The following is a 23924-nucleotide window of genomic DNA, read 5'->3' on the forward strand; positions in this document are numbered from 1 at the left end:
ATCCAGTATTTCTGAAAATATAGCTTCCACTGTCAAATAATATCAGTAGTCTGTGCACAAATGTATTAGCATTATTTCACAACAGTTCTATGCATTTCTTACTTTTTTTTTTTTTTTTGACAAAAATGGCCACTCATTTGATCTCCTAAGTAAATTTTAGTCGGTGTATATATATACACAGTACAGGCCAAAAGTTTGGACACACCTTCTCATTCTTTGCATTTTCTTTATTTTCATGACTATTTACATTGTAGATTCTCACTGAAGGCATCAAAACTATGAATGAACACATGTGGAATTATGTACTTAACAAAAAAGTGTGAAATAACTGAAAACATCTCTTATATTCTAGTTTCTTCAAAGTAGCCACCCTTAGCTCTGATGACTGCCTTGCACACTCTTGGCATTCTCTTGATGAGCATCAAGAGGTAGTCACCTGAAATGGTTTTCACTTCATAGCTGTGCCTTGTCAGGGTTACTTAGTGGAATTTCTTGCCTTATTGATGGGGTTGGGACCATCAGTTGTGTTGTGCAGAAGTCAGGTTGATGCACAGCTGACAGCCCTATTGGACAACTGTTAGAATGCATATTATGGCGAGAACCAATCAGCTAAGTAAAGACAAACGAGTGGCCATCATTACTTTAAGAAATGAAGGTCAGTCAGTCTAGAAAATTTCAAAAACTTTGAATGTGTCCCCAAGTGCAGTCGCAAAAACCATCAAGCGCTACAACAAAACTGACTCACATGAGGACCGCCCCAGGAAAGGAAGACCAAGAGTCACCTCTGATGCTGAAGATAAGTTCATCTGAGTCACCAGCCTCAGAAATCGCAAATTAACAGCAGCTCAGATTAGAGACCAGATGAATACCACACAGAGCTCTAGCAGCAGACACATCTCTACAACAACTGTTAAGAGGAGACTGCGTGAATCAGGCCTTCATGGTCAAATAGCTGCTAGGAAACCACTGCTCAGGAGAGGCAACAAACAGAAGAGATTTATTTGGGCCAAGAAACCCAAGGAATGGACATTAGACCAGTGGAAATCTGTGCTTTGGTCTGATGAGTCCAAATTTGAGATCTTTGGATCCAACCGCCGTGTCTTTGTGCGACGCAGAAAAGGTGAACGGATGGATGCTACATGCCTGGTTCCCACCGTGAAGCATGGAGGGGGAGGTGTGATGGTGTGGGGGTGCTTTGCTGGTGACGCTGTTGGGGATTTATTCAAGATTGAAGGCAACCTGAATCAGCATGGCTACCACAGCATCCTGAAGTGACATGCCATTCCATCCGGTTTGCGTTTAGTTGGACCATCATTTATGTTTCAACAGGACAATGACCCCAAACACACCTCCAGGCTGTGTGAGGGATATTTGACCAAGAAGGAGAGTGATGGAGTGCTGCGCCAGATGACCTGGCCTCCACAGTCACCGGACCTGAACCCAATCGAGATGGTTTGGGGTGAGCTGGACCGCAGAGTGAAGGCAAAAGGGCCAACAAGTGCTAAGCATCTCTGGGAACTTCTTCAAGACTGTTAGGAAACCATTTCAGGTGACTACCTCTTGATGCTCATCAAGAGAATGGCAAGAGTGTGCAAAGCAGTCATCAGAGCTAAGGGTGGCTACTTTGAAGAAACTAGAATATAAGATATGTTTTCAGTTATTTCACACTTTTTTGTTAAGTACATAATTCCACATGTGTTCATTCATAGTTTTGATGCCTTCAGTGAGAATCTACAATGTAAATAGTCATGAAAATAAAGAAAATGCGAAGAATGAGTAGGTGTGTCCAAACTTTTGGCCTGTACTGTATATATATATATATATATATATATATATATATATATATATATACACATACATACACACATATATATATATACACATACATACACACATATATATATATACATACATACATACATATACATACATATACATACATACATATACATACATATATATGTATATATATATATATATATATATATATATATATATATATATATATATATATATATATATACATACATATACATACATATATGTATATATGTATATATATATATATATATATATATATATATATATATATATATATATATGTGTGTGTGTGTGTGTATGTATAAGTGTGTCTTTACCTTGGGTGTGCTGCACAGGTACCTCATCACTTCTCCGATGTACTGAATCACAGTCACTCTGTGTTTGCGACAGTCATCCCAGAACTGAGAGGCAGAGAACTTCCTCTTCAGGACGATGGTCGACCCTGAAAGCACACATTCAAACATCAAACCTTATTGTGTTTGTGTTTTAAAGCTTTAATGGTTTTTTTCAACATGTGTATTTTTATGTCCAAGCTGAGGCTGACTCCAGGTGTGATGTAGACTTTTACTGTTCCAGGTGTTTGGACACTTCAGTCTGACTGCAAAAGTATTATACAGTAGAAGGTCTAGACCACAGGGGCTAAACATACGACCCCTGGGCCAAAACCAAAGGGTCCAGTCCAACCCACAGGGGCCAAGCATACGACCCCTGGGCCAAAACCAGGTCCAGTTCAAAGGGTCCAGTCCAACCCACACAAAACATTTCACTGAACATATTATCAGTCATTTTAGTTCAGGTTCCAATTCAATCTGAAGTGGCTTAGATCAGTCAAATACGACCATAATAACCTACAAAGAATGACAACGACAAATGTTTGTTTGTTTAGTGGAAAAAAGTAAAATGACATGAAAATGTTTACATTTACAAACTATCCTTTAAAGCTGCGTATGACGTTCGTCTCCTGTAATTCACACAGTGAACAACTTTAAAGTGTACGCCATCAAAAACCTTCTGTTTGTTTACATACCAAACCCAAACTGTTTGTTTACATACCAAACCTAAACCATCTATTTGTTTACATACCAAACCCAAACCGTCTGTTTGTTTACATACCAAACTGTCTGTTTGTTTACATGCCGAACCCAAACCGTCTGTTTGTTTACATACCGAACCCAAACCGTCTGTTTGCTTACATACCAAACTGTCTGTTTGTTTACATGCCGAGCCCAAACCGTCTGTTTGTTTACATACCAAACCCAAACCGTCTGTTTGTTTACATACCGAACCCAAACCGTCTGTTTGTTTACATACCGAATCCAAACCATCTGTTTGTTTACATACCAAACCCAAACCATCTGTTTGTTTACATACCAAACCCAAACCGTCTGTTTGTTTACATACCAAACCCAAACCATCTGTTTGTTTACATATCAAACCCAGTCTGTTTGTTTACATACCAAACCGTCTGTTTGTTTACATAACTAACCCAAACCGTCTGTTTGTTTACATAACTAACCCAAACCGTCTGTTTGTTTACATAACTAACCCAAACCGTCTGTTTGTTTACATAACTAACCCAAACCGTCTGTTTGTTTACATACCAAATCCTAACCCTAACCCTGTTCTAATAGTCCATGTGTAGGTGGGTGGACTGTAGAACAGCAGTGGTTCTTGGTTCTTGGTGTCAGATGGTTCTTATTGTTCCTTCTCATTGGTTCTTGGTGTCAGATGGTTCTTATTGTTCCTTCTCATTGGTTCTTGGTGTCAGATGGTTCTTATTGTTCCTTCTTACTGGTTCTTGGTGTCAGATGGTTCTTATTGTTCCTTCTTACTGGTTCTTGGTGTCAAGTAGTTCTCATTGTTCCTTCCCCTCTGCTCTAATGGAGCTGTGAACTTTAGCCTATTTAAAACAAAACCTCAGAGTGGAGTTAATCTGGTCCTGGTCCACCCAGCTCAGTTCAGATTACTGACTACTGACAAAGGGCTTTTCATCCAGTTTACCACAGGGGTGTGTGTGTGTGTATATGTGTGTGTGGGGGGGGTGCGGTGGTGGTGGTGGGGGGGGGGGGGTCAGCTTCAGTCATAAGTCTGGAAGGTCCAGCTCCAATGCATTAGAACTAAATAGACCTTTAATGGACCCCAGTTCTACTGGAACAAGTTAAACCCACACAGACTTCTGTGGCACTTCACACATGACATGTTCCATATATTTAACATGTGTTCAGTGATTTATCACCATTTATTCTAATATTATCTTCTGTAGTTTGTGTTTTTCAGTATAAATCCTGTATTTTCTATATTTAATTCTCTGATCCTGTAGATCACAGGTGTCAAACATGCAGCCTGGGGGCCAAATCCGGCCCGCCAAAGGGTCCAATTTGGCCTGTAGGATGAATCTGTGAAATGCAAAAATTACACTTAAGATATTAATCAATAGTGTAAAAATCATTTTATTTCAGGTTCCATACATACACATATAAACCAATTAGATCTCAATTCAGTCAGACCAAAATACTGTTATAATAACCTATAAATAATGACAACTGCAGATTTTATCTTTGTTTTAGTATAAAAAAGTAAAATTACATGAAAACGTTTACATTAACAAACTATCCTTTTATAAAAAATGTGAATAACCTGAAGAAATATGAACGTGAAATGCCTTGAGAAAAATACATGCAATGTTATAAATATTCTACCTGTTACTAAATGTTTTGTGTATTTGTAATTGTAATGTAAGTAGTAATGCACATGTGCAAATGATAAACTGATGCAGAATATTGTTAAAACTGCACTTGTTTTTCTAAAGACATTTCAAGTTGTTCACGTTATTCAGATTTTTAAGGAAATGTTGTAGATGTAAACATTATCATAATGTAATTTTACTTTTTTCACTGGTATTATTTTACTGGTCAGGCCCACTGGAGATCATATTGGGGGCAATGTGGCCCCTGAACTAAAATGAGTTTGACACCCCTGCTGTAGATGTTCATTAAAGCTCAGATTACAGCTAATGGTTCTTCTATCAGAAACAGATCAAACTGAATAAACTGTCTTTTTCAGTCTAATCTGTCATGAACTGAACATAAACCCAGAGTGTCCATCCACTGTCACTGGTTTTACTGGTCAATCAATGTTTGTTTTTAATACTTTTCTTCAATTTTGTTCAGTTTTTGACTTATTTTAATCATGTTACTTATTATTTTGTTGATTTTTTATTAATTTTTGGTCATGTTATTAGTCACTTTAGCTGGTTTTTTGTTCATTTTGTTGCTTATTTTATTCATTTTTACTTCATTTTAGTCAATTTTTTCTTACATACTTTTTACATTTATTATTTTGTACATTTTTTATTCACTTATGTTCATTCTCCATGTGCTTGCAGTGCAAGGCACAGGGGACAATTGTTCATCATATTTAGGGGCTCGGGCATCGACACGAGCCCCTCTCTCCCATTGCGTGAGTCTAGTTTAGGTGAGTCTTCAAAAACCCCTGGGTTGAGTGAAAATCTGATCTGTTAGAGTGGGTGATGTCATCACCTAGAGTGACGGAGCAGCAAAAATTCACCTGAAAATTTTCTGAACAACTCGCCCTCCCGGGCAAACAATAAATAGGAGGTGAATGATCTTTTCCAAAACTGTAGCCACGGTTCCTGGGCTTCATATGAACCCATGTTTGAAGACCTAGCACTTTCTAAAGTGAAATGGCAGGCAGTAGTTTGGGGGCATATCCCTTCTCATTCTCAGCTCCTATTCAAATCAGTACAAATCAGTGGTAAACGGATCGCTGTGCTCCTGGTGAGTTGACCGTTTTTACACTGCCATAACTCAGTCATTTCTCACAGTACGGACAAAAAACCCCACATCTTTGTGTTCCCCAGGTCTGTCTGCCGCTCACGATTATGTTAGTTTTCACCTATCATTTACGGTTTTCCCATAATTAGAAGCTGTTTGGGAGCTGTTTCAGTGTTTCAGTCACAGATGAGCATGCTTGTGTCTGTGTCCTCATTGCTTGCACAGCTTGTTGTCATGTAAACGGCACATGTGGTCTGTGTGTCACAGCTGCAGACAATTAAGATAATTAAGGCTCCACAAAAAAAAGATACACTAATACAGATACAGTAAAACTAAAAACAAATCTAAATAATAAATAATGAATGCAATAAGAATAAATATAAAAAAAATATAAATATAATAAAGCTCAAAAACTTCCCATAAATTTTCTATATGAAATGATTGAGCTCACCTGGGATCACATACACACACACGGAACTATTCAATTAAAGGAGCCTATTTAAACACTGCTTTAACAGGACAGACACAGACTGTGGGAGGGGCTTCTTATCTGAATACAGGTCTACAGAAAGTCTGTGGTGACGTCAGTCCACAAACACTGACACACAGATACACTACGTTGCACAAGTCCACCGATCCAGCAAGAGGCAAGCATATGGGTTACATTTCCTTCAGGAAATGTATGGAAGTCTAGTTTTATTTATGATTTAATCTCTATAAACCCAGTGTGTCCATCCGCTGTCATTGATCCAACTGCATGGTTTTGACTGGTGAATCACTGTTGGAGAAGATGACTGTGTTTCCACGGTAACTACGGAGCCTCTGAATGTCCAAATATGGTCCTATCTGATGACCATGAAAAGATGAAGAACTGAATTTGACACCAATTATTGACATGGATTGAAAGGATTAGAGGATCAACAGGAATTAAACAGTTTAGGTCAGTAGATGGTTTAGGTTAAAGGAGGATGTTTGGGTCTATAAGGGTTAAAGGTGGACATCTGGGTCTGTAAGGTTTAAAGGAGGACATTTGGGTCTTTATGGGTTAAAGGACAACGTTTGGGTCTGTAAGGGTTAAAGGTGGACGTTTGGGTCTTCAAGGGTTAAAGCAGGATGTTTGGGTCCGTAAGGGTTAAAGGTGGACGTTTGGGTCTTTAAGGGTTAAAGGTGGACGTTTGGGTCTTTAAGGGTTAAAGGTAGATGTTTGGGTCTTTAACCCTAACCCTAATTAACATGAACATCAGTGGAAAGACATGTCGTCACCGTCTGTCAGTAACTGTACACAACAGCTGGTTCTGGTCCGTCTCACCTGTCTCAATGGAGCCAATGAAGCCGATAATGAACCCGGCTGTGTGGTACAGGGGTAAGTTCAGGTAAAGGACGTCTCTGGCAGATACACCGTTTGAAGACAAAACAGCCAGAGCCGTTAGTAGACGGTTCTGAGTGACCACAGCTGCCTTTGGAAGACCTGCAAGAAAGAAAAGCAAACCATGTGGTACCTGTGGGGTTCATTCTACCCTTAACCCTGGTGTGGTACCTGTAACCCTGGTGTTTTACCTTTAACCCTGGTGTGGTACCTGTAACCCTGGTGTGGTACCCTTAACCCTGGTGTGGTACCCGGAACCCTGGTGTGGTGCCTGTAACCCTGGTGTTTTACCTTTAACCCTGGTGTGGTACCTGTAACCCTGGTGTGGTATCCTTAACCCTGGTGTGGTACCCTAAACCCTAGTGTGGTGCCTGTAACCCTGGTGTGGTACCTGTAACCTTGGTGTGGTACCTGTAACCTTGGTGTGGTACCTGTAACCTTGGTGTGGTACCTGTAACCCTGGTGTGGAACCCTTAACCTTGGTGTGGTACCTGTGGTTCCAGAGGTGTAGATGTACACTGCAGGACTGTTGAATGTCATATGTGATCTCAGTGATCGAGGCACTGGAGTGTCTGGAGCCTGGTCCACTTTATCCCATGTGCTGTGGACCCCCCGCAGGGGGAGGATGGTGACACCCTGCTGTGACCCCCCCATGAGGAGCACGGTGACACCCTGCTGTGACAGTGTAGGCCACACCTCCTCCACAGCTTCTCTCAGCTCTGGAAACAGACACACAACACAAACAACTCACTGAACTGGACTGAAGTAGTATGTTTCAGAGAACAGGCATTACTTTGAATCCACCTTCACCCTGACAGGAAGTTCAGACAGTTCCTTCATCTGTCACTAAAGACTGGAGCAGTGACAACCAGGAAGGACTGGACCATACACACACACATATCTGCACCATACAAACCAGTAGTAGTGGTAGGGGTAGTTAACAGTGCAGTGTTTAGGTCCTCCAGTACAGACTGCTCTGGTACTTTGTTGTTCAGGAGGTAGTTGAGTTCCCCCAGGACTTCATGGTTCTCTCTCTCAGGTCATCTGTCCTTGTGTTCAGTCTGTCTGTCTGTGGGGCTTGGTATCCAATCTACATATCTGGCTGTGGAACACCACTCTGGAGGCCAACTCAAAACCAGCTGACCAGGTGACCATCAGATGCTCTGTCCCCCCTGCTGTTCTGCATAGGCCTAAACCCCCTCAGCCAGACCATCTCACAGAGTGGCTTTGGGTAGTAAAGACTACTCTGTCTGTAGTCCCTTTAACACACTTACCTAAGTCAGACTAACGTAAGATTTCTAAGTTATATGTACTTGAACAGCAATCTGACTTACTTGCTAAAACCATGCAAACCGATTGCCTTGAAAAAAGCAAGTAAGTGTTACTTCAGCAATTTAAGTGCCTTAAATATGTATACAGGGATGAAAAACAGGTTCCAATCTCCTAAAACAATCTGAATAACAATTAAACATAATAAATCAAGGTAATAACACAGTTGAAAGTTCAATTATATTAATTGTTTATTTTTATATCAACTTTCTTTAAAAGATTGACATTCACAAATAGGTTTAATACTGTAATATCAAGAATACTGTAAACACAGCTTTTTAAAATTGTCATAAGTAACTTTTTTTTAGACCATCCATGGTGGTAGAACCAACATGCTGACAAGTGTATCCCTGAACAATGTTATTCAAACATCACAAAAAAAAAATTATACATATATAAAAAACATGCCAACAACTGCAAAGTTGCTTCATTCAATGAGCACAAAAACCTGAGACGGTAATGACAGGTGATGGACCTCACATACATGTGAATGAATATACATAAATGTACACCGCCTCTAGTAACTTTCTGATGAACCCATGGGCTAACAATTTAAGTGGAGTGTCTTAATCTGAATCTTAATTTAGTGAACTACAAAAACAACTGAATTCACTCCTGAACAAGTGAGATTTGCCAAATGTTACCAACTGTACCTTTGCCTTCAAACTCAACAACAGATTTTTAAGACTTTGCAACTTTGGTGGGAGTTTGTTCTCTCCCAAGCCAAACATTACTCTGTGAATGAAGCCAAAAGTGTTTTTCATGGCTTTAGGGTAGTGTAAATATAAGGTGTAGGACAGTCCATACAAGAGGTAAAGTGCCTCAGGTAGGTTCTGGAGATCATCCATTACAATACCTCCATCAGCAATGATGGCAGTAGACACTGGGTGAAGGTGGAGCTGATTTGGAGTGAGCTGCAGATCTTCATGGACAAAAGTCCGCACTCTGACAGATACCTGGGCCCAGGTCTCATCAGTGTCACAATCCTGTGATGAACCCAAACAAAAACATTACATTTCAAAGGGGAAATGCTGTAAATTGTCACCATTTCATCTGGCCTGAGGCCAAAAACTAGCTTCACATCATCAGAATACACCCCCACTAGAGATGTTCCTGGCGGCTAATTTGCTAATTAGTCACAAGGAATTAGTAATTGTCATCTAAGAGTAAGAAAACAACCAGAAAATTGTCAAAATTTACGTCAGCGACACAGTCTGAAAAAATACTGCATGTATATGGGAGCCATTTGAATTTCCGGCCAAGTGTGGAGATTGGAGATTGGGGATTGGGGATTGGGGCTTGGGGCTGGGGGGGGCACAGCCCTGGCTAGTGGTCGTGGCTGCATTACATCTAAGATGCAACATGTACATTATGAATATATTAATAATCAGTTTAACCAACTAGTGTTTCTGTTGCCAACTATTGATATTAGAAACGCTTAACTGACTCATCAGGAACATCCCTAACCCCAGACCAGTCGAATTCATTACAACTGTTCCTATGAACAACTGTTCACATGATAGTATTATAGAGGGTCTATGTCCCACCCCTTCCAGTGGACCTCATGAGCAGAAAAAAAATAAGAATGGCACTGAATGAGAAGAAAAACATTATCTTTTGGTCCTGTTTGAGTTGTGACATGAATTTAAAATTTACATTTTGAATTCATGTCACAACTCAAAGTCAAGAAAGTCATACTTTAGGGTAAAATTGTGATGTAACTGTTGAGATATAAGCTTTTGAAAACATGTAATTAGAAAATTGACACTTCACGTGTGTGACGTCATAGCGTTCGCTTGCTTCCAGCAGCTTCTAACAGATCCTGCACCTATGTCAAAGAAGAGCTGTAGGATCTGTTGGAAGCTGCAGGAAGTGAGTGAATGCTATGACGTCACACACGAGAAGTGCACACTTTCTAATTACATCTTTTCAAAAGCTTAGATGATTCACCCAAAAATGAAAAAAACAGTCATCATCTACTCATCTCAATTTACCATGAGAAACAAAGACAGAAGAAGCCTGTCATAGACTTACCACTGCATCAGTTTATTGCACCAGCTCTGTCAGGGTCTGTCCCACACTTCCTGTCTGTTTTGAAGATCTCAACAAAGCGTGGTGTGTGGCAGTCCAGGACCTCGAAGACGTCCACCTGTAGGTTCTTGGGGACTACCCTACTGAACTCTGCAACACAGAGCAAAAAGCATGGTTGGGCCAGTGTGGAAAAATACATTCACAATTGTTAATTGTATTACAACAGTAATTGGCACTCTCATTTAGTATTTAGTCACAAAGCAAACTTACAGAACTATGGAAGATGGGAAAAGTATTAGGACCACTGAAAAAAAACAGTATAGGGATTAAAAAAATAATAATAATAATAATCTGTTCCAGAAAAAAGTCAGAATTCTGAGGAAAAAAAGGCAGAAATTCTCAGATTTCTGACTCCTGCACCTATGTCTAACCCTAACCCTAACCCTAACCCACCCCCCCCCCCAGAATTCAGAGTTTTTTCCCCTGAATTCTGATTTTTTAATGAAATGGATAAAAAAAATTTCAGCCCTTAATGTTTTTTTTTTTTCTGTGATCTTAATAGGCTACTCTTCCGGACAGAACAAAGAAGGCAGAGTACTGCACAAAAAAAATAAATAAGGCTTACAAAGGAAAAACTATTTTATTATTATAATGTCAGTACTTACTTGTCTCTCTGTAAAAAGAGCTGGCCACTGCTCCTTCAAAATTTTTCCATAACCCATAGCTGGGTCTTAGGAGGTTATCAGTCTTAATTTATATGGCACATTTCTACACCCAGTGTGCTGCACATGATAGAAAGACACTGCAACAAAAACAAAAAGCACAGGTGAGCAAGGGCCCAAAAAATAGATAGCATTATATAAATCAACTAATGGAGACACCTTGCTTAAATTCAGGCTAAAAATGTGTCTTAGATTTCTTTTTTAAAACATCAGAGGTGGAGGTCATAATTTAAAAATATTTTTGATAGTAAAATTGCACCTTGAAAACCAACCTTTTAACGCAACACCAAACACGTACATGATACAACTTCACGGCTATCATTAACTTTACAGATAAGCAGCTTGACAGACATCCTCTGTCCTCTTACCAGCCTTCACTGTTTCCCCATGGACAGACAGTGCCAGTACTACGGATGTAATAATTACCGGTATATCGATAAACGGCGGTAAAATTGCAGACGGTTAGTATTACCGTTTAAATTCTAATTATAATGATTACCATGTTTGATTACCGCACTTTTAGGGGAAAAAACCCTATGTAAAGATCTGCTTTTATGTCAAATATTCGAGCATAGTTTTAATTTATTACAAATTGAATTTTATATGCCTAATATTTGAACCAATATTCACTTTTAAAGTCTCTGAAAATGTTCGTTATGCATTTTTGTGTTATTTATGCCATAAAATATATACATTTTTCAAATCCGATTTTATATATTTTTTGTGTTTTCTGTCCTTTTATGTTTTTTTATAGTAGGTAAAAGTGAAAAAATAATAGACAGATGATATAAATGAAGTTGTGCTGGGAAAAAAGATACCAAACACAGTTATAGTAAACATTTGTTTATATAGTATATAAAGGCAAAATCAAAAGGACTGAAAAATGGCCAAAATAGGCTCAGACCACTAAGGGTTAATATTTGAATGTTTCGGCCAACAGAAGGTACATTGTGCCTATTATTTTATTTTATTCATTTTTTTTTTTTTAAATACAACTTGGTTAAATTATTTCAGTGTGTATAAGCAGTGTTTGAACATTTTGAGCACATTTTCAACTAGAAGCACTCGGAGAGCGCAGACCTCCGCCAAGGCTGATCAGTGGCGCCCCCCGTGGGCCCCCCCACCCCCGATCACCACCAAAATTTAATCATTTCTTCCTTACCCCATTTCCAAAAAACCCTGAAAATTCCATCCAAATCTGTCCATAACTTTTTGAGTTATGTTGCACACTAACGGACAGACAAACAAACAAACAGACAAACAAACCCTGGCAAAAACATAACCTCCTTGACGGAGGTAATAATACCGCCATAATAATTATAACCTGATAATTTTGGTCACAGTAACCGTGATATGAAATGTTCACATCGTTCCATCCCAAGACAGTACATTACGAACGTCAGTTACTCATGTCTTTGAACAGAACACTGTCATGCTGCATTCACAGAAAACCGTAATTTCCACATTGAATATTTGAAAGTCCGGCCAAAATCCCCTCGCGCTCAACTTAGGAAAAACGGTAAACTCATGCTACAACATTTCAAATGTGGGACTTTCAAAGTAACTCGGCTTTGGAAGTGTTTACAGGTTTGAAGTTACTCACAGGTCTACAGTGTGAACCCGCCCAAACTTTGACCTGAACCATGGTCTGAACAGGCTAATGGTTATGGTTAGCTAATGGTTTGCTAGCTAACTAACGCTAACAGTCATAGCAGTAATTAAAACGTATAAACAGACAAACGTGCTTGATAACTTACCTTAATGTTCTTCTTCCAAAGAATAAAATCCACGGCTCAATAGTCTAGTCTTCAGGCTGTCCTCGGTGACCCGGGCCGGTGAGCTGGACTCAGATCCACAGCTGAGCGGGAGCCTGAATACTGCTACTGCGCATGCTCACATTTTCTTCTTCTTTGAATGCACAGTAGTGTTGTGCCGAGTTCTACTCCCTGCCAAAAACTGCATCGCCAGCAGCTGCCGAAAACAGCTCCCCCTTCCTAAATCAGCCATAAAGAGGACAGAGTGCACCAAATTCACCCTGTCACGCCAGGAGAGCTCCAAATGTGAGCTGCTAAAGTCATTTCACTCCTTTAGCTTCACAAGCTAATTCTGATGGGGGATGCAGTTTTCGGCAGTACCCGGTGCCGAATTCTGCTCCCTGCCGAAAACTGCATCCCCAGCCGTGGGTGATGTAGTCTTAGGCACTATCTGTTTATATTGTTATATATTTTGTGTGTTGTGTATCTAAGATTTAACTTTTGAAAGTTTTATATACCTTATAGTTGCACATTCTTTAATATTAAACCGACAAAAAACAGAACTGCATTATTGTCCTCTTTATGGCTGACTTAGGAAGGGGGAGCAGTTTTCGGCTGGGAGTAGAATTCGGCACCACATTTGCTCCTTATTGTTGTTAGTGATCTTAACTCTAAATGACGTAATGTCCACTTTAAACACGAAGTATTTAGCATTTTTATCCATGAAAGTAACTGTTACTTCATACATGCAAGTCATAAGTGCATATTTTTGATAATTTTGTAAAGTTAACTAATGAATGTATGTCAAAGCAACTATTGGATTTTACAGAACCACAGTTCTAGTGTGTTGGACCGTTTGAGCACAGAACATTGATTCAACCAGGACACCACCCCCGCACCCCCACCCCGGCCCGGCTCGGACCCAGACCCATACCTACGGAGGCCAGCAGAACCGTGGCCCTGCTGCAGTTGAAGCAGTGCAGGAGAGAGCGGGTTCGGATGTGCTGGTTGAGCAGAGCCACCGGACAGCCCAGTTTGGCTAGAGCCAGCCACGTGAACATGAAGGCGGGTTCGTTCCCCATCAGCAGAGCCACGGTTGCCCCGGTTCGGAACCCGGGTTCGGAGCGTAAGGCGTGGGCCACTCTGTTACTCGTGCGGTCTGCGTCCCTGTAGGTGAAGGTGTGTGTGTCAAACACCAGGAACACCTGGTCCGGATGGGCCTGGGTCTGCTCCAAGAACCGGTCCAACACCAGGAAGGGCGGTCTGCGGTTCCGCCTCCACAAGAACCGAACCAGAATCTGCAGCAGGTCCAAGCAGTAGAGGAGGTCCATCCACAGGTAAGGACAGAAGGACTGGACCAGGAGAGGGACGAAGAGGAGGAGGGAGGAGAGGAGGAGGAGAAGAGGAGAAGGTAAGGAGGAGAAGGAGAGGAGGAGAGGGACCAGGAGGAGGACGGAGGAGAGGAGGACAGATAGGAGTGACACCACCATCCTGCAGACCGAACCTGAGGAGAAGGAGGAAGAGGAGGAGGAGGAGAAGGACAGGAGGAGAAGGAGAGAAGAAAGACCGGAGGAGAAGGAGAGGAGAAGAAGGAGAGGATGAGAGGAAAGAGAAGAAGAACCAGAACCAGTAGTAGTACAGTTCAGTTCAGTTTCGTTCTGTTGTTGTTCAGACCTGAGGAATGTGGAGAAAAAGGAGAATGACCAGTGGGCGGAGCCTGTGTGTGTGTGTGTGTGTGTGTGCGTGCGTGCGTGCGTGCGCGCGCGCGCGCAAGGGTGTGTACTTAACTGTACAACAATTATATATAATACATTATATACATACACCTATATACATATATACACACGTGTGTGTGTGTGTGTGTGTGTGTGTGTGTGTGTGTGTGTGTGTGTGTGTGTGTGTGTGTGTGTACACACACATACACACACACACACAGGGTAGGGAAGCAAAATTTACAATATTTTGAGGCAGGGATTGAAAGACAGTGTATGACCAATCTTCTTTAATAGTATTTTCCAGACTTTCTCGTAATAGTTTTGCTCATAGTCATTCTCTTCTTTACATTATAAACAGTCTTTATGGACACTCCAACTATTTTTGAAATTTCCTTTGGTGTGACGAGTGCATTCAGCAAATCACACACTCTTTGACGTTTGCTTTCCTGATTACTCATATGGGCAAAAGTTTCTGAAAAGGTATGGATAATAGTGTTAGATATGATTATGACATCAGTATATGTTTGGTTTCAAAACAATTGACGTAGTGCCTGCTGAGAAAAAACAACTAAATGTTCATTGTAAATTTTGCTTCCCCGCCCTGTGTGTGTGTGTGTGTGTGTGTGTGTGTGTGTGTGTATATATATATATATATATATATATATATATATATATATATATATATACACACACACACATATGTATATATGTGTGTGTGTGTCTGTACAGCTGACTGGTGCTTGTGTATTTGTACTCAGTGAATAGACTAGTGTCAACAGTAAACAAGTAGACCTATATTCTGTCAGATATCAGTCATTTTTAATCCAATATTCTTAGAATTCCGTTGCTGTAACCAGAACACTTTGGCGGTGACTGGTGGACAAATGTGGTACTGCATGGACAAATACATAGAAAAACAGCCACATCTACAACCAACTACTTTAACTATATACATATATAAATATATGATGATAGATAGATAGATAGATAGATAGATAGATAGATAGATAGATAGATAGATAGATAGATAGATAGATAGATAGATAGATAGATAGATAGATAGATCCACAGAAACAGTCACAACCACAACAATAAATACAGAATGGAATAAATACATAAAAATAAGTGCAATTAAAGACAAAAAGATATATATATATATATATATATATATATATATATATATATATATATATATATATATATATATGTGTGTGTGTGTGTGTGTATATATATATATATATACATATATATATATATATATATTTTTTTTTTATATATATATATACAGGGTGGGGAAGCAATATTTATAATATTTTGAGGCAGGGATTGAAAGACAGTGTATGACCAATTAGTTTATTGAAAGTCATGACAATTTATTCGCCACAAGAAAATTTGCATAATAGAAAATGTTTTTATTCTATGTGTCCTTCTTTCTCAATAACTGCCTTCACACGCTTCCTGAAACTTGCGCAAGTGTTCCTCAAATATTCGGGTGACAACTTCTCCCATTCTTCTTTAATAGTATCTTTAAGAAAGTCGACATTGCTGTGTGAGGTTCTATTGGTAGCATGTTCTAAAACGCCCCAAATAGCAGAATCCAGAGGGTTTAGATCTGGGCTAGAAGGCGGCCATAAACATGATTCCCAAAAATTGCTAAAGTTGGATTTGTTGCTGTTGTCAACAAGTGTTTTGGTGTTCTTGTGTAAGAGTTTAACTTCAAATCATATTTTACTGCATTTCTAACGGTCTTGTTGTCTACCTCAAGTTCAATTGCCATTTTTCTCATGGATTTGGTTGGATCCTTTAGGATTTTGGATTTGAGAGCTTTAATAAAAGCTTTGGTACGTTTTTTGTTGCTTCCTTCCTATATATATATATATATATATATATATATATATATATACACACATATATATGTGTGTGTGTATACACACACACACATATATATATATATATATATATACATATACACACACACACATATATATGTGTGTGTGTATATATACACACACACACACACACACATATATATATATATATATATATATGGCTCTGGTATAGTTATATATACAGGGTGTCCCATAAGTCTCCATACATAGGAAAAATAAACGTTTCTTGACATAAACCATTTTTATTTATATAATATGCTCTATATGACTGCCATTTTGTCAGGAACACATTTCAATGTGTGTCCTCCACTGCTGAAGAACGATAAAGAAGAAATATAAAGAAATACATGTTAGAACCTCCGGAAGCCGAGAACGGCCATAGCTTAACACATAATTTTATTAACGTTATCTCGTGATAACGACTTAATTAATTCATTATCACGAGATAACAAAGTTCGTTATCTCGTGATAACGAATTCATTTATTTCGTTATTTCATATTAGCAGATGCTAACAGGTGCCACTTCCTCCTCATCTCTGCCTTCAACAGCTGTTGCTGACATGTGCTGTACAGAGCAGAACACACATTCAACAACAAGTTACCGGTAAGTTACTGTAAATACAAGTTCTGTTAGTTTGTTTACTGTGTGTTTAAGGTTCAAGGGGTAATATGTTAGTCTGAACAGATGAGAGTTTGACCAAGTTACCAACTAACATCTATCCGGTTGCTTCAGCTAACGTAGTGTTAGCTACTTGCTATTGCTCCAGTAATGCTCATGGACACTTTACTGTCAGAATCGCAACCTAACTTCATGTTAATGTTATTGAGCCGACAGACACCAGTCGGGCTTTTCTACACTGGCTTATGGAGGCTAACGTTAATGTGTTCAGTAACATTTAATCAAATGTTTGTTTATTCCTCTAATAGTGCTTTGTGTCCTATGTGTCATATGTACGTTATGCTTAGTGGTGCAGTACAGTGCGTTACAATCATCAACTCAAAAGCCAATGTAGCTATTAAAAACACTGAAACTATGACAACCCTTTTGTATTTACAGTTAATGAACGTCCAGCAGTCAAAACATAAACAACTTTTTTGCAACTGCTAACAAGTATGACAACATTAACTTTTTTTTTTTAACAGATCACCATGGAGCAGTTTCTGTCAGGCTTGAGGGAAAGGGGCATCCTGAGAACCTAACACAAATGACATACACATGTATGTGTGTATGTATGTACACTACGTGTATGTATATGTGTACGTTTGTATGGTTTTTGACTTCACAGACTATTCAAATAAATTATATCTTGTTTGATGAATAACTCGTGTGCCCCTCTCAATCAATGCATTGTAACCTACACAACAGACTTAATGAAAGCACCCACAGCAATCACTCAACATGCAAGTTTTCATCAACACAACTGATATATATATATATATATATATATATATATATATATATATGTATATAATTGCAAAAATACAATTTCTCATAGAGACAACAGGACATGGCGAGGTACTACATACATCAGCATTTACAAAAAACTCAAGGCATTAAAATAATAAATACATTTCAGAAAACAATTGACAATTATACACAAGGGGAACACCATATACCTCTCTGTCAGGTCTGCCAAATGTTTGTACAGGCGGGATGTCTGTGGAACACTTAGGAGTAGCCTAAAACTTCCTGGATTAAGACTCTTTACTCACAAGCTGCCAATCATCAAATGTTGGTGCCAGCAGCCTGGTAAACACAGCAAGCTATCTAATCTGTGAAATAATCTAATTTATAATAAATAATAAATTTCTGTCTGGCTTGAGGGAAAGGGGCATCCTGAGAACCTAACACAAATGACATACACATGTGTGTTTGTATGTGCACTACATGTATGTATATGTGTACGTGTGTATGTATGTTGTATGGTTTGTGACTTCACAGACTATTCAAATAAATTATATCTTGTTTGATGAATAACTTGTGTGCCCCTCTCAATCAGTGCATTGTAACCTACACAACAGACTTAATGAAAGTACCCACAGCAATCACTCAACATGCAAGTTTTCATCAACACAACTGATAATTTATTATTATTATTATTATTATTATTATTATTATTATTATTGCAAAAATACAATTTCTCATAGAGACAACAGGACATGGCAAGGTACTACATACATCAGTATTTACAAAAAACTCAAGGCATTAAAATAATGCAATATTGATAATGAAAAAACATGAATAAAAAAAAAACAGGCATTAAAATAATAAATACATTTCAGAAAATAATTGACAATTATACACAAGGGGAACACCATATACCTCTCTGTCAAGTCTGCCAAATGTTTGTACAGGCGGGATGTCTGTGGAACACTTAGGAGTAGCCTAAAACTTCCTGGATTAAGACTCTTTACTCACAAGCTGCCAATCATAAAATGTTGGTGCCAGCGGCCTGGTAAGCACAGCAAGCCATCTAATCTGTGAAATAATCTAGAGGTCTGATTGAAGAAACTACTGTAACTGAATATTGGAATAAGGTAAACATGACAAGGTACACATGCCTAAAATAAGGCAGCTACACACCACATTACAGTATTTGTTGAACTTTATCCAGATACAGTGTACTATGGCAGAGCAATGTATAAGAGCAATATTTGGCAGACTCTCTTGAAAGACATCTGCACCATAAAAATGTAAATCTTTTTTGTGTAATTAAACATTAAGGAGTTAATCTGCATCTCAACAAATGGTTAATGTAGTCATACTTGTGACCAGCTGCAAAAAGTTGTTCACCTTTTGACTGCTGGCCCTTCATTAGCAGTAAATACAAAAGGGTTGTCATAGTTTCAGTGTTTTTAATAGCCACATTGGCTTTTGAGTTGATGATCGTAACGCACTGTACTGCACCACTAAGCATAACGTACATATGACACAAAGCACTATTAGGGGAATAAATAAACATTTGATTAAACATTACACAGCACATCCCGCTAAATTTAAGCTAGCCTACATAAGCCAGTGTGTCAATGCCCTGAGACAAGGGAATAATAATGAATAGATGCAAGGACGCGCCTTTCTTCTTCCCACATTTCTTTATGACTGAAATTATGTCACAATTACGTTGTACAACATGGACATGAATATATGTTTAACAAATAAATGACCATGCATGACACCACAGAATCAGATCCAACACATACGACCATACAACTCCTATTTAACACATTAGCACTAGGATGCTAACTTTGCTAGCGAAGCTAATTCAGTGTAATAAACATAGTGATAGGATGCTAACTAGCTAACAAGCTGTTTCTATAATAAAGTATGCAGACCAAACAACACTTTACAATTCGTAAGAATTAGTTTGCAATTGCCTAAACTTCTATATGTATTACTTGAGGTTGTTGTCTATCATTTTTATAACGTTACCATACCTGAAACAGGAGAATAATAATGAATAGATACAAGGACACGTCTTTCTTCTTCCCACATTTCTTTGACTGAGAAGAGACGTGACTCTTGGCCTAAACATTAGCATAGCGCTCTCCCTACTGGTCTCGTCTTGTAACTACAACACATTAACACCGATAACATTAACATGAAGTTAAGTTGTGATTCTGACAGTCAAGTGTCCATGAGCATTACTGGAGCAATAGCAAGTAGCTAACACTACGTTAGCTGAAGCAACCGGATAGATGTTAGTTGGTAACTTGGTCAAACTCTCATCTGTTCAGACTAACATATTAGCCCTTGAACCTTAAACACACAGTAAACAAACTAACAGAGCTTGTATTTACAGTAACTTACCGGTAACTTGTTGAATGTGTGTTCTGCTCTGTACAGCACATGTCAGCAACAGCTGTTGAAGGCAGAGATGAGGAGGAAGTGGCACCTGTTAGCATCTGCTACTATAAAATAACGAAATAAATGAATTCGTTATCATGAGATAATGAACTTTGTTATCTCGTGATAACGACTTGATTAATTTGTTATCTCGAGAAAACGAACTTTGTTATCTCATGATAACAAATTAATTAAATCGTTATCACGAGATAACGATCATAAAATTATGTGTTCATCCAAGGCCGTTCTCGGCTTCCGTACTTATGGGACACCCTGTACTTCTATATGTCTTCTACGTTATGTGCATGTCCAGGTGGATTTTCTGTGTAGTAAAATGGCCTTTTTTCCTGACACTCCTGATCACAGTCAGGTGTGGGCAATCACAGGTGGAACACCCGGTGAAGGCAACAAGGGGATGAGGGAAGACAAAGACAAGACCGACAGAGTGCAGACAAAAACAGGAAGAAGACCACCATCACCAAAATAAAACAGGAAGAGACTAAACCAAAAACCCTAAACTAAATCAACACAAACGTCTACGCATGACAACTTTAAGCCTTCATGTACCTCACACTGACCTCCAAAATGTCCTTTAAATGAAACCCTGTCAGGACTCAGTGGTCAAACACTGCATCCACTACTGCTAATGATGCCAATGCTGCTAATGTATCCACTCCTGCTAATGCTGCTAATGCTAATAATGCATCCACTACTGCTTATGTATCCACTACTGCTAATGATGCTAAGGCTGCTAATACTGCTAATGCTAATAATGCATCCACAACTGCTAATGATGCTAATACTACTAATGCTGCTAATGTATCCACTACTGCTAATGATGCTAATTCTGCTAATACTGCTAATGCTAATAATGCATCCACTACATCTAATGATGCTAATACTGCTAATTCTGCTAATGCATCCATTACTGCTAATGCTGCTAATGCATCTACTACTGCCAATGTATCTACTACTACTAATGCTGCTAATACTGATAATGTATCTACTACTGCTAATGCTGCTAATGCATCTACTACTGCTAATACTGCTAATGCATCTACTACTGCTAATGCTGCTGATGCTTACAATGTATCTACTCCTGTTAATGCTGCTAATGCATCTACTACTGCTAATGCTGCTAATGTATCTAGTACTGCTAATGCATCTACTACTGCTAATGCTGCTAATGTATCTAGTACTGCTAATGCATCTACTACTGCTAATGCTGCTAATGCATCTACTACTGCTAATACTGCTGATGCTGCTAATGCATCTACTACTGCTAATACATCTACTACTGTTAATGCATCTACTACTGCCAGTACTGCTAATGCTGCTAATGCATCTACTACTGCTAATGCAGCTACTACTGCTAATGCATCTACTACTGCTAATACTGTTAATGCTGCTAATGCATCTACGACTGCAAATGCTTTCACATTTCAAAATAAAAGCTCTGCAGATGTTGTTTGGACACTGTCATGTGTAAAGTGTGAGAGTCCCACCTGCAGAGGCTGAGGTAAGCTGACAGTTTTGAAAGTAACTGGACTGTATGTGAATGTTTTCAGAAAGTGAAAGACTCCCTCTGTATACTGTGTACTAATCCTTTACCTCTGTATACTGTGTACGTATACTTTACCTCTGTATACTGTGTACGTATACTTTACCTGTGTATACTGTGCACTAATACTTGACCTGTGTATACCGTGTACTAATACTTTACCTCTGTATACTGTGCACATATACTTTACTTGTGTATACTGTGTACTAATACTTTAACTCTGTATACTGTGCACATATACTTTACCTATGTATACTGTACACATGTACTTTACCTCTGTATACTGTGTACTAATACTTTACCTCTGTGTACTGTGAATTAATCCTTTACCTGTGTATACTGTGTACTAATACTTTACCTCTGTATACTGTGTAGTAATACTTTACCTCTATATATTGTGTACTAATGCTTTACCTCTGTATACTAATCCATTACCTCTGTATACTGTCTACAGATACTTTACCTCTGTATACTGTGCACATGTACTTTCCCTCTATATACTGTGTACGTATACTTTACCTCTGTATACTGTGTACTAATACTTTACCTCTGTATACTGTGTACATATACTTTACCTCTGTATACTGTGTACTAATCCTTTACCTCTGTATACTGTGTACGTATACTTTACCTCTGTATACTGTGTACGTATACTTTACCTCTGTATACTGTGCACTAATCCTTTACCTCTGTATACTGTCTACGTATACTTTACCTCTGTATACTGTGTACTAATCCTTTACCTCTGTATACTGTGTACGTATACTTTACCTCTGTATACTGTGTACTAATACTTTACCTCTGTATACTGTGTACTAATCCTTTACCTCTGTATACTGTGTACTAATACTTTACCTCTGTATATTGTGTACATATACTTTACCTCTGTATACTGTGTACGTATACTTTACCTCTGTATACTGTGTACTAATCCTTTACCTCTGTATACTGTCTACGTATACTTTACCTCTGTATACTGTGTACTAATCCTTTACCTCTGTATACTGTGTACGTATACTTTACCTCTGTATACTGTGTACTAATACTTTACCTCTGTATACTGTGTACTAATCCTTTACCTCTGTATACTGTGTACTAATCCTTTACCTCTGTATTCTGTGTACGTATACTTTACCTCTGTATAGTGTACTAATACTTTACCTCTGTATACTGTGTACTAATACTTTACCTCTGTATACTGTGTACTAATACTTTACCTCTGTATACTGTGTACGTAAACTTTTCCCCTTTCATTAGTGTCATGCATTAGTGTAATGCAGGACCTGCTGTTTGTTCAACTGTCCATTCAGTCTATACATGTGTCTGACTCTGATCTCATTAACAGCTGGGCTTTGATCAGCACACTTCCACGCTTCTGGAATCACAGGACTAAGGACCAATGGGAACCCACCGTTTAGCCTTTGAACCAATGGGAACCCACCATGTAGCCTTTGAACCTTGGCCCCAGTCCAGATCTTTTTTTTTTTTCCACAGGCGCACTGATATGAGCGGGTGCTGAGGTCTGGAGGTTGTGAAACATCTGTGAACACAGTCCACAGAAGCATGTGGTTCCACCCATTATTCAGGCCACGACAACCAGGGTTCAGTCCAGCAGGTACTGATCCACCAGAGTCCCACAGTCCACAACCAGGGTTCAGTCCAGAAGGTACTGATCCACCAGAGTCCCACAGTCCACAACCAGGGTTCAGTCCAGAAGGTACTGATCCACAAGAGTCCCACAGTCCACATGATCCACAAGAGTCCCACATGAGCACACGGAACTATGGACTATAAGTAGGATCAGGATGAGTGTTAGTATTATTGATAGTAGGATTGGTATTAGTATTACTGATATTAGATTAGTATTAGTCTAATTGATAGTAGTATTAGTATTATTGATATTAGGATTAGTATTATTGATATTAGGATTAGGATTATTGATACTAGTATTAGCATTAGTGTTATTGACAGTAGAATTAGTATTAGTATTATTGATAGTAGAGCTAATAACGTTCATTTTGTCTTCTGTTTATGTAATTATACTTTTCTTTTTTTCAGACAAGGTATAGTTTATAGCTTACCGGCCGACAGGCCATAA

General features: G+C 38.8%; 1 protein-coding gene across 1 annotated transcript in view; it reads right to left on the reverse strand.

Moving 5' to 3' along the window:
• LOC115416997 (very long-chain acyl-CoA synthetase-like) overlaps positions 1 to 14443 on the reverse strand; it is a 32231-nt gene extending 17788 nt beyond the window's left edge. Inside the window, exons 1-4 of the mRNA XM_030130908.1 lie at positions 13752 to 14443; positions 7473 to 7700; positions 6925 to 7083; positions 2139 to 2263 (exon numbers count right to left, since the gene is read on the reverse strand). Of these exons, the coding sequence (XP_029986768.1) occupies positions 2139 to 2263; positions 6925 to 7083; positions 7473 to 7700; positions 13752 to 14307 (1068 nt within the window). The 5' untranslated portion in view covers positions 14308 to 14443. The remainder of the gene's footprint in view (positions 1 to 2138; positions 2264 to 6924; positions 7084 to 7472; positions 7701 to 13751) is intronic.
• Positions 14444 to 23924: the final 9481 nt, after the last annotated feature.

Source organism: Sphaeramia orbicularis, chromosome 3 (genome assembly GCF_902148855.1).
Source record: "Sphaeramia orbicularis chromosome 3, fSphaOr1.1, whole genome shotgun sequence".
Taxonomy (NCBI): Eukaryota; Metazoa; Chordata; class Actinopteri; order Kurtiformes; family Apogonidae; genus Sphaeramia; species Sphaeramia orbicularis.